General features: G+C 40.5%; 1 protein-coding gene across 1 annotated transcript in view; it reads right to left on the bottom strand.

Annotated features, from left to right (window-relative positions):
- Positions 1–11,984: 11,984 nt before the first annotated feature.
- The window catches only part of LOC115366171 (putative protein TPRXL), a 5,919-nt gene continuing 5,403 nt past the window's right edge, over positions 11,985–12,500 (bottom strand). The window contains exon 3 of the mRNA XM_030061484.1: positions 11,985–12,080. Coding sequence (XP_029917344.1) covers positions 12,006–12,080 — 75 coding nt within the window. The 3' untranslated portion in view covers positions 11,985–12,005. The remainder of the gene's footprint in view (positions 12,081–12,500) is intronic.

The following is a 12,500-nucleotide window of genomic DNA, read 5'->3' as shown; positions in this document are numbered from 1 at the left end:
CAGAAGCAGAACATAATACAGTCGGTGTTTCAGCCAAAAATTCAAATTTGAAATCAAGGGATTTTGATTATGTGTTGTGAAATCTTATGTAACACCGCATAATTTGCATTGTTTGTTGAAATATAAAATGTTAAATTTGAGTAAACGGGCCAAACATTCAAAATCAATGGTTATCCTCTAATAACACTGAATAAAAGTTTAACACATTCACTAGGCTAAGAAGCTAAAATTCCCTGTTTTTCTGAATTAATGAGATGGTTATCTCAGAATTCTCAGATCATTATCTCGTTAAATCAGAAACACAGTAGATTTTTTTTTTCTCAAGTGAACGTATTCCACTTCTCTAGGCATGGATATAATGATAACAAGCTTTTCAGAAAAATAAATTAAGAGCCAGTTAAAAAAAAAAGAAAAAGCTGAAGCACTTACAGAGTAACAGCCATGTTGCAGTATGTGGATGACAACTACATTATACGACAAGGGGAGGGAGAATCACTACTCTGATTAATTGTGAAAGGAACACCTCCTACACACACACACACACACACACACACACAAATTGGTAGAGGAAACCCTATTACAAAAACACACAAAGGTACATGGCATGCACATACACATTCAACTGTGTATGTGACAAAAAAAAAAAGGCTTTACACTTTACCAAACACACACAAACACCTCTGTATTAATTAGCAGGAAATGCACACAGAGACACACACACACACACACACACACACACACACCTCCCTACCGCAGTCTAGTTCAGTGAGCAGGGTAAAAGAGAATGATTGACAGGTGCATGTATATGTGCGTGCATGTGTGTGCGTGTGTGTATGTGCGTGCATTCTGGTGGCAGGGCATGTGTATATACATTTGATTTGTTCTGGTGGCAGTGTGTGTGTGTGTGTGTGTGTGTGTGTGTGTGTGTGTGTGTGTGTGTGCGTGCATTTGATTTGTTCTGGTGGCAGTGTGTGTGTGTGTGTGTTTGTTGATCTTGCTGTGTGTGTGGTCTGACTGTGTGTGGTTCTCAGCAGGACGCCTGTGTACCAACTAAATAAGAGCCTCTTGAGAGGAGGGACGCAGGGTGGGAGGTGGAGGGGTCTTCAGCAGTACAATAGGCCATTAAGTGTCTGTGTGAGGGTGTGTGTGTGTGTGTGTGTGCGCGCCTGTATACATTTGCATGTATGTCCATGCAGCCACGTTTGATTCCCAGAGGACTGGATAATTCCTTTTTGTCTACAAAACACAAAAACGATTCACAAATATTTATCAGTGCCATCATTTAAGGCAAGTGATGTTTTTTAATGTAAAGATGTTTTTGTTTTTCTTTCTAAAGGGCCTTTTGTGTAGATTTTAGCAAAATCCAAAGTGCATTTAAAATTTATAACATTAATTATTCAAATAAAATTATTAAACCACAAAGCGATGACAACGAAATGCACAAGCCACAGACGCCAGTTCCCCCCTTCGCCCCCCCTTCCTCCCTAATCCAGTCTATCCCTCCATCCTGTGTGATTTGGTGAGGTTTCCAGTCTGCCATGACCTTCCCTATCTCCCAGCAACAACAACATTCGGCCTAGAGTTGGGCTGTTTTTTTTTTTCTTTTTTTGTGGAGTTCAAACCATCAAAAATTTATATGCAAAAAAACTCAACAGCAGCAGCAGCTCGCTCTAAAAACAATGACACAGATACTCAACATAATCCACCGCCCTCAGGGGTATTTCCAGCCAAAGAACCCCGACAAACTGTATCTATTCGCTGCCAACAAGTATGAATTTGAGATATTTATTTTTATATTACATTTACATTATATTTATGTTGTTTAATGGTTTGAGCTCCACAGAGCAACACCCATTCAGCCTCATTTTCTTGGGGTGAAGGGAGGCAGAGTGGAAACCTCAACATATCACACAGACACTATCTGGACGGACAGACTGCACCAGAGGGAAGTGGAGGAATATCTGTTTTTTTGGATTTTGGGTGAACTGATCCTTTAACTCTTTGGCATAAACTACACTGAGTGAAAGCAGCATTAACTCAAATGAGACAGCGAGGCCGTCCAGCTTCATTACCGTGGCTGTGTGTATGTTGTAAATATTTTTTTCTCTGACAATAGATTAACAATAATAGATTAACAATAATAGATTAATAGTAATAGATTAATAATAGTAATAGTAGGTTACAATAACAAATGCTTTTATTTGAACTAGAAATGTGTTGTGTTGTCTTCCGTTAGAGTAGCATTTGGACGTTAAGTTGCTACAAAGAATCTTTAGGTTGCTAGGCAACGGATCTGTTATTTTTTTCTCTTTTATGTCGCGTCTGTTGTTTCCTCCTTGTAACTGTATGGTATTACTTTTTTTTCGGCCTGAATGAGAAGCGGTGGTGATTGTCATTTTTATGAAGCTCCAACATTTTTTACAACAGTGTAGCCTGAGGTCGGCCTGCTGTGTATCGTCCAGGGCCTGAGTGAATAAAAGTCGTGCAGCTCTCAGAGTCCGAGCAGCAAAACTCTGTAGCAGCGCCCTGCCGGAGGCTGTCAGGCTGCCTGAGTCTGTGTCATCTTCTAAAACACTTTTGAAAACTTTTTTTTTTTTAGGGTTAGAGTTAGCCAGGTTATTGATATATTATTTACATTGTGTGCTGTGAAATTTCAATCTCTTTTTGACATTTACCTTTTTGTGTTTGCTGAATCCGTCTTTTTGTTTTTAATTTACTTTTTCTCTGTCTACATCATGTGCTACGTAATCTGTTTTCACTTTTCTTTCTTTCTTTCTTTCTTTTCTTTTCTGTTTACTCCTGTAAAGCACTTTGTAATGTGATAAGAAAAGTGCTCCACGAAAAAATATTACTATAAATTTATTTTGGAAACATTTTGCACTCGTAACTTTTATCTCAATTTTGGTTTTAGTTTTAGTGAGTTTTCCACGTGTTTATAGGTTTAGTTTAGTTAGCTGTCCTCACTCTCTCTCATCTTTGCCGTGTCTCTCTGTTGTCTGCGAGAAAGACGACAGAAGTTTAAGGAGCTGTCTGTTTCTGTTGAGACCTCCCAGCCCTCGGCCCGGACGTTGAGAGCCACTGAGCTACAAAATGAGCTGAGACTGATGTGACTTCACAGGCAAACTGTGTAAGTTTACACTGCAGCCCAAAGCACTGCTGTAGTATTTCACACCATGGTGGCACAGACACACACACACATACACCAACACACACACTGACACTCACTTCTGTCAAGGCTGTTTCCTAACGTTCGGAAATAGCGCCGACCAGTTAAATCTGTCTGTCTCTCACCTACAATACAATAAATGAACCCCCAGACTCTCTTTGCATCTCTTGGACTCTCTCTCTCTCTCTCTCTAAAGTGGCGATCCATTTTCGGTGCGAGGTGCTCGTGGCCTTGTGGCGTTTCTGCTCTGCACTTCCCATTGATCACCTGTCAATCAAACAGTGCCGGTGTATTTTTCCTTGAAATTTCTGTTGACGCAGTTTGAGTTCTGTAGATGGCGCTCTTTTCTTTGTCTTTGGCTATGAGCAAAGACGTTAGGTATTTCTCAAAACATAGAAGCAGATGTGAGGACTGCAACGTTTCGGGAGGTTTTGGCTAAAGGAAGATGTTTCCAGTTTGGGCGGCAGTCACTGGTGCGTATAATTCAAAAACGGCATAAAAAGGATACATTTTCTAAATAAACAGGAGATTTAAAGGCCCCTTTAGTACTTCAACCATTAAATAACAGGGCCAAACAAAATCATGAGTAAATACATTAATACATTAAATAAGCAGATAAAGACTTCAATAAACAAGCAAATGATGAGATTACGCTTGTCAAATTTATAGTGGGCATACTGTCTAATAATAGCGACTACAATAACCTAGCTGCCACTTCTTCCTTCCTCCATACAAACACTCACACAGATCTGAAGTGGTATTAGAATAAGGGTTTAATTATATGTTTGAGTAATTTTAGACATGGGACGGTCTTCCACTTTTACTCTTTAGTGCGTGAACACACATTCAAGACCACAGGATCACAAAAAGCGGATGCTGGGTCCAAGCCTATCCCTGCCCAAATCCAGTTTTTCTTCTTCTCTTCATGCCAAACTGATAGGAAACGCATTACTTTCAGTGCAGCAGCGGATTTTTCACGGGAAAGAGCTACCAGGCACCAACAACGGCACGTGAAAGCTTTCATGAAGTTGATATAACCTGATTCACTCTTGTGTTTTATCGGTAAGGGATAGGAGGGAGCAAAACAGTTATCTATATAGAAACGTTACAGATTAAATGCAGTCCTGATGCTCATCCCCTCTGTTGTTTGACTCCTTGGCTCCCTCTCTCTTGTCTGCCGGTCCATCTGTCCCTGCTATTCTCTCTTCTCATCATCGCTCCCGCCTTATCTCCTCTTCCTCTCTCTCCACCCCCTCTCTTTTCCTTTCTCCCTCTCCTCCTCATCCTCCTTCCATCCCATCCTCCCTCTCCACGCAGTTTAAGTCTAAATCAGGGGATTTGGGGGTGTAAGAGCTGAGTTGTAAAACACTGGCTGGTCCTCTGTAAGCTGCTATGAGGAGAAAATAATCCAACACAAAGTCTTTTTCTCAACAGCAGCTCTCCTCCCCTCTAATCACCCTATTAGCTGCTTCTCCTCTCTTCTGCTCTCCTCGCTCCTCAGCTCCTTCTGCTCTCCTCAGCTCTCCTAACATCTAATCACTCCATTAACTCCCTCCCCATCATCTCTGCTCCTTCTCCTCTATTCTCCTCTCCCTGTCTTTTTTTTTATCATCAATCCCCATGTTTGTAGTCTGTGCTTGCTCCTTCTCCTCTCCTTTCATCTCCTCAACTCCCTCTCTCTTCTCTTTCCCCGTCTGCTCTCCTCTTCTCTCCTCTCCTCTCCTCTAATTAGCTCCCTCTCTTCTCATCTCCTCCTACGTCTTCCCCTCAGTCCTCTGTTTGCTTGTTAAACGTCAGGGAGGCGATACTGGATGCTTCAACGTGGACTAAAGAGGACGATTTGTTTCTTAAGTTATTTGTGTGGTGGAGTAGTACAGTCTGAATTTGATGTTGTGATTTCCATCAATGTGCCAGCTATTTTATTTTTATTTATTTATTTATTTTTTCTGTTAGATCATAGACCTATATAAATGCCGTGGCCCGTGTCAAAGGATGCAGGACTTTGTATATCATGACACAATGTGGCTGTGGCCTTTATGCTGGAGATGAGTGGCCTTCTTTATAATGTGTATAGATGCACTGGTTGGGCTTCAGTTACAAAGCTCTCCTTGAACTGGTTCCCACTTACTGCAGCACATTTTGTTAACAAGTCAACACGGATGTGGCCTTCGATCTCACATTCCTGCAGGTGTGTGCTCCTCGTGTCAGACAGAACTGGGTAAAAAAAAATCATTTTAACTAAGCAGCTCGCCACAGGGTAGCCTGAAACTGACAGACTTGGAGTTATATCTCATTGTCAGTTTCTTTCACCTCTAAAGTGCTTGGACTTCAACCGTATTGATCAGTATTTTTTATTTATTCTGCTATATGAGATTTTGAAAATGATGCGCTTGAAATCAGCTGTTTTTATGCTTTAAGCAGATGTTCTTGTAGGTGATCAGTTGTTACTGTTTATAACTTTGTAACTCTCTTGCAAAACAGATTTTGCTTATCATGAGAACTGAGATCAAGCAAAAATCCACAGCAATCCCTTTGGAAGACAACTGAGCAGTTAGCACCAGCGTTTCCTGATTGTTTGGTGACCTGTGTTTAAAAACTGATTACACTGAATGAATAATAGAAAAGATATGTTGTAGGTGATCAGTCATTGCTTCATCTTGGCATCAGAAATTTCATTCTATAGGCCTCAGAAGTAAGATGTGACCTGACTAATATCTTTTGCTCAAATATGGAATTCCAGATCCAAAACATTATGGGGGAAATCCACGGGGTTTTCATATAATCATCCCTGAAACAGTCTGTGATTTACACCGGAGTTAAAAACCTGGATGTTTTTATCTGCACGTTTATCTCTTAAATGACTGGATCCACTGAATTCTGCCGCCGCTTTCCAACTGGAATAAATGAGGCGAGCTTGCAAGCGAGTTCAGGCAGACAACCGGAGACTCTCTGCCGCCACACGACTTGGCCAACACCTCCTCGACAAACAAGCCGTCGCAGATTTTTAGTGTGAAAGTTTGGGTGGTGAATGATATTGTGCAGCATTTAGTGAAGTGACACGCCTGTCATCAACTTGTTTCAGCTGATGTTTGGATTCAAACCAGCAACGTTCTGGGCACAAACACACCGGTCTGCAGGATGGGCTTTTTTCAATCAACCAGTTGTGGCTCATGGTTATCGATAGCAGCTTCTTGTGGCTCAAAACTGAATGTGGCTGGGCTCCTGACTCCACGGCACGAGAGCGATGGTTTCAACAATGGAGGGAAATATCTAACACCGATGTGACAGAGGTGAGCAGAAAGAAAGGCAGAGGAAGAAAGAGAAAGCCATTCAATCCTCTGCCTTCCATCTGCGTGCAATCTCTCCGTCGCATCCTCCCATCCAATCTCCCCGAGAACTAAATAATAAACTGTTGCACACAGAAAAGCACAGAAAATATAGTTTTCCTTGTACTATTCTCCCAGGCCATCTCCCTCACTGTCTCCTCTCTCTCTGTTCCTCTCTCGCTCACCTCTCTCCTCTCCTTCCCTCCCTCCTGTCACTTCTCTCTCTCTCTCTCTCTCTCTCTTTTTTATATTCATAGGATTTTAAAATGTCTGTAATGGCCCTGGTAGATGCGAAACACTCCTTTTTTCCACTCTGCATGTGTGTATGTGTGTGTGTGTGTGTGTGTGTGTGTGTGTATGTGTGTTTGTGTGTACAATTTGCATATCATGGCTATGCTCTGATTGGCAAACTGGCAATGCAGAGCCCAGCGGGCCATTTTTTATTAAAAGACCCTACCGTGCGCACACACACACACACACACACACACACACACAAACACAAACTTTGGAGCAGCCACTGGCCTGTATCAGAACCTAATGAATAATACTAAAGAGCTAGCAGCAGGGGTTCTTCATGTATTGTTCAGTAACGCCAAGAGCAATAAAGATTTTTATTACCATATTTTTATGGGCACCAGACATAAGCTGTTATGGAATAGTCAGATATTTTATTAGCCATTCAATCCGGTGTTTTATTGTCTAAAATGAAGTGGCCTTGTAATTTATTATCTTTTACCAGCCAAGATATATTAGTATTAGCTAAGATGTTTTATTAGCCAAACATCCTGGTAAATTAATATTATTGCACTAAAGTAGTGTAATATTTCATTATCAATAGCGTAACTGCAATGTGCTTAGGACAACATAAAAAACAGGATGTTTCCATTAGAAAAGAATGGGCGATATTGAAGAAACATCCTAAAAAATTACATCCCTGTTGTATCTAATTATCTAAAGTAAAGGATTTAGGTTATTTATTATCTAAAAGGAAGTAGTTTGGTAATGTATTATCTGAGGAAGAAGTGGCCTAAAGCCCCTTAAGGCCATGATACATGGACGCCGATTGTGGCTAAATAAAACAGCACTTTTTTAAAACAGGAGAGCAGGCAATCTACTTTATTTGGCAGTGTCTCCAGGCACATAAAAAAAAAAAAAATCATTTTACATTCAGAAGGGTTGAGGACTGGGAACTCCAGCAAGATCAATGAAGATAATTTACTGCAGCGGCTTACAATTAACAAAAGTGCAAGGGGGAAAAAAATACTGTTCATGACCGTCAGTAGAAATGTGAATCTGCATATTCTCCAAAATCCTGCCTGTGTATCATAACTGTAAGATAAGATGTTTTAAACTTTTTAAGGCGTCTCTGGTTTTACGACTGCCGGTTAAACTCGTCTGAAACCTGCAATCATAACTGAAATAGATCCAGGGAGTCAGTGAGAGTTTCTAAGAGATGATTTTCTGAGAACAATTCTTACGCCTCAATGAACTTCATGCAATTACCCATTATTCCTTTAAGTAAAAGGTCACTGAATTGGGCTATAAACTATGAACAATGAGGGTTTAGGGGGAAGGAAGAGCTGGAACTCGGGCTAAAATGAATGAAAGACAATGTCAAACAAGTACAAAACAAGGGCCTTTAAACACCAAAGCCTGTGTTGGGGGGGGTTAAACCTGCAGACCCCCATTAAACGTGTTTTCTTTCCCCTTGGAACCCTGAAATGAAAAGATATTTTGGTTTATGTTAAGTGTTAAATTGTTTGTCCCCCAATCCATACAACCACACAAGTTGTTTATTCTTACCATCTAATACAGCAAAAGGTTCACTAGACGTCATTTAACTTTAAAACTATAGGAACTCTAGGTGGTAAAAAGCTGCTGTACAAACGACCTCTGGGGTCGTTTTTGCTGGACAGCCTCTTGTTTGTCATCCTTAACACTGGCATATGGCTAAAGTGATGAAATTAAAAATTACTCTTAAAATAATCACCACCAGGCTAGGTCATGAAAGTGCACCCAGAAGACATTCAAAGTTGTTTCTTAAGATTTTTTAGAATGACGTTGTCACTGAGATGTGTTAAAATGTTGCTAAAGTCATGTGTCGAGTTTTGTAAAATTTCACTGGCAGAGGAAAAAATACATCCAGGCCCATTCATTCTGAGCGCCATGGCCTGCTCGTTTTTTCCACAAGTGACGATGGAAGTAGCTCCTGAGTGCGCCGTCTCGCTCCCCTCCCATCTCTGCTATGAATGAAAGTCAGCCATTGACTTTGCCGAGCCCACAACATCAGAAACACGGTCCTGTATGTGACTTGGCCCGCTAAGCCCCCCGAAATCGTTCCAGCAGTCGATTTGGACGCTGCGGAGAACATGCAGGGATTGACTGATGTCACCCTGGTCACTGAGCCCTGGCAGACCCTTCATGTTCGGCACTTGGCCTCGCCCCCGACTCCAACCACACATGTCACATTCGCCGGCGCTGCATGGCCGCAACATTTGAATAGGAGTGCTTTTTATCTGGCCAGCCACTTGAAAAAAATCCAATTCAAATGAGGTGAAGGGGGAGCGTTTCAACTTGAGGGGGGGAGGCGACAGCACGGCGAGGGGCAATAACACAGCATATCAGCCTCGCACACTGACAGTGGAGATCAATGGTGATCATTACAGCTAATCCAGTAAGCAGTGCTATAATGTTAATCCCGAGTGTAAACAGTTCATCTGAAATGATATTCTGCATGCTAAATAAAAAAGTGTACTCTCTGGCAACTGCAGTCACAGAACTGCTATTGTGATTTTGATGGTGTGTGTGTTTGTGTGTTTTTGCGTGTGTGTGCCGCTCTCCTAGATATAAGCAATCAATGGGATGTAATGCTGAAAGACACTGACTCAGTTACAGCCAGCGGTGTAGGTGCTTTTGATTCTGTCAGCAATTACACAGCTGGTGCTGACATGCCGTTCACTTTCTTGCTGCTGCAGCCTTTTCTTGTGCGCTGTTATATAACATGACTTCACATTACTACACTGTGATCTGACACCAAATTGTTAACAGCGACTTAATGTCACATACGGCGGCAGGCCGTTCTCCACACTTCATTTTCTTGTTACCAAAAAAAAAAAAAAAAAAAAAAAAGGGGGCTAATTCATTAAGCGTGCTCTTCATTTAGAAAACAATTCACCCTCTGGAACCTGAATGGAATTCCCTTTATTTATTTATTCATTCATTCATTTATTTGTTTTGTTTTTTCTTGCTCCCTGTCCCTAAGAGGACGCATTTATTTCATTTTGCTTTTTGTTTTGTTTTGTCAGAAAGCAAAGACTAAATATTTAAATACAATAAAAAAAAAATTATAAGCATATATTTATAAATGTTTTATACATAAGTTGACATTTTTATATATGTATTTTTTGACTTATTGGACATTTTTATCTTATTTTATGCCTTTTTTTTTTTTTACCCTTCTTTGAGTTTTACTTTATATTTGTCCTATATTTTCTTCCTTCTTTTCTTTTTTCTAACTTTATTTATTTTTCTAAATATTTTAATGTTCTGATTGGAATTATTTTTTTGTCAGGCCAAAGTAGCCATTTTAATTTAAAAAAAAACAACAACAAAAAAAAAAACAGAAATAAAGGGGCTGTCAAAAAGCCTGTCTCTGGGCGTGTGGCTTTCAGAGAAGCGATGCTCCAGCACTCGTCCGGCCTCCTGCTCTCATGCCTGGCAGCTGCTGCTGTGATGACACCCGAGCAGCACCCTGGAGATGGGAGAGCTCTCCTTTCTGTTTGCCTAGAATAAAGTATATGTCTCCCCAAGCGCCCTCAACTCAGTCTCAGCACAGCCGCCCGGCGATAGTTTGATTCATTGTATTGTATACTTTGTTTCTGGAAGATCGTTTTATGATCATTTTATGATCATCGTAATCAGTAAATCATTTCATCTGTCTCCCTCTGCTGAGGCAATTAGCCGGCTTTATGAAAATCAAATAAATTAAAGCGCTAAAAAGCTTTCATTCAGTCACAGAGGAGTAGTGATGAATAGTTGGCCGGCTTGAAAGTCATACCACTGATATACAGTCGAATGGCTGCTGAATGTTTCCAGAGCACAGCCAGCGTCAGCCTGCGTCTACATATAAACATACAGCTGCTGATACAGTGAATGATGCTGTCTGTGTGTGTGTGTGTGTGTATTCGTGCACAGTCGCAAGCTGACAGGCAGCCTGAGGGGAAGAGAGGCCTGATGGGTATTATGCAAATGAAGCCAGCTGTTTGCTGCATTGGCAGACTCCTCATAACTCTCTTCTAGTTCTGCTGCAAGTGAGAGAATATCGTATCCCCTTTTCCATCATTCCCACATTCTCCTCTGTTCATTATTTCCCCAGAGAAGATATTTGTATATACTTTCATATGCACCCTGTTCTCCCTGCCTATCCATCTGCACTGTCACAGTCATGCCAAAACAAGCACGGCTTCCAAAAGCATTTGTTGACTTCGATATAGAATATTTTAATTTTGAGGCTCTCAATCCATACTTCAATAATTTGTGAAGAGCAAACAAACAAAAAGCAGTTTTCCATTGTTGAGCCTTGAATTCAATTATTTGACTCCTGTCTGTTGCACCCACGGCTATAACCTGCATCTGCTGCTGTCATTTGCTGGCATTTTTCTCTACCCATGCTGTCGCTCCTGTCTCTCTCTCTCTCTCTCGCTCATCCTGTTCCCTAGCTCTTCCTTATGTCTCTCTCTCATCCTCTCTCACCATACGTAGCCTACAGACAGGGCATGACCACGACCTTTGCTGCGCTTCGCTGTACGAGAAGACTGGGCGTGTTGTGTGGTCAAGCACTGGAGCAAATTCTTCGTGTAGACTTGTTTGCCATTTTTAAAAATTATTTATTCCTTTTCATTATAGCAAATATATTGATGTTTGTTTGTCTGCACAGCACTAGTGCCCAACCAGTATGGGATTGTGTGAGACTCATACCAATATCAACTTCAGAGGGTAGATAGATAGATATTCTGTATATATATATATATATAAAAAAAAACAACAACAACGGTGCACATCGGTAAACATACTGATATTGATGATACTGATTTATCTGTGATAGGCTGATATTGATATGATATATTGGTTGGGTACTACACAACACACTGAGGAAGGGCGTCTTGCCCAAAATGTGCAATAAAGATTTTATTACTGGAGGGCTGCCTTGTTAATCCAATATATAAATACACAAGTAAATATCATCTATCATGTAAAACAGACAGAGCTGCAGTTTGATAAGGACAGGAGTGATCTCACAATAGAGTCCTACAATAAAGTCAGGTTGATTGTGATGTCAGATTTCTGCTTTGTGTTGGACCGTGATGTTCTCTTGCAGTGGTTCTACAGGGCTCTGGGTGACTGTGATGCATTCTGGGACGTCAAAATGGGGTTCTCAAAGGGTCAGGGTTACTGTGAGGTGACACCTCAGGTTTGAATTGGGACGGGAGTGATCTCACAATGACCGACAAATTTCAAAGTGATTGTGATGTCAAAGCTGTACTTTGACTGGCAGTGGAATCCAACCAGGTGACATCATGATCTCTTACCTGCAAGTTAAGTTGAAAAAAGTGTGTTTCATGGTGGAAATAAGTCATTAAAAAAATGACTATTTGAGGGTTTTTTTTTTTTTTTTTTTTTGGATGAACTTGATGTAGCTCATATAAACCCATTGTTGTATAAATTCAATAAAACTGAACTAGTTATAGAAAAAAATCTGGATTTAGATTTTTTTTTCTTTTAAATTTGCACAACATAACACATACAAATAAAACAAACAAGTGAAAAAGAGTGTGCAGGTTAAACTGAAAAAATCCTAGAGGCTTATGAGGAGTTTAACCTTAGAAACTGTAAATGACCAAAACAGACTTAGAAGACATAAAAACATAAACAATTAAAATAACCTTACAAATCAAAAATATTGTAATACCTCAAACCTCTTTAATCTCTTTAGCAAATTCACCATTTTC

The sequence above is a fragment of the Myripristis murdjan genome, chromosome 10 (assembly GCF_902150065.1).
Source record: "Myripristis murdjan chromosome 10, fMyrMur1.1, whole genome shotgun sequence".
In the NCBI taxonomy this organism is placed as follows: Eukaryota; Metazoa; Chordata; class Actinopteri; order Holocentriformes; family Holocentridae; genus Myripristis; species Myripristis murdjan.
Note: the sequence above shows the minus strand (reverse complement) of the source record. Positions and strands in the feature narration are given on the sequence as shown.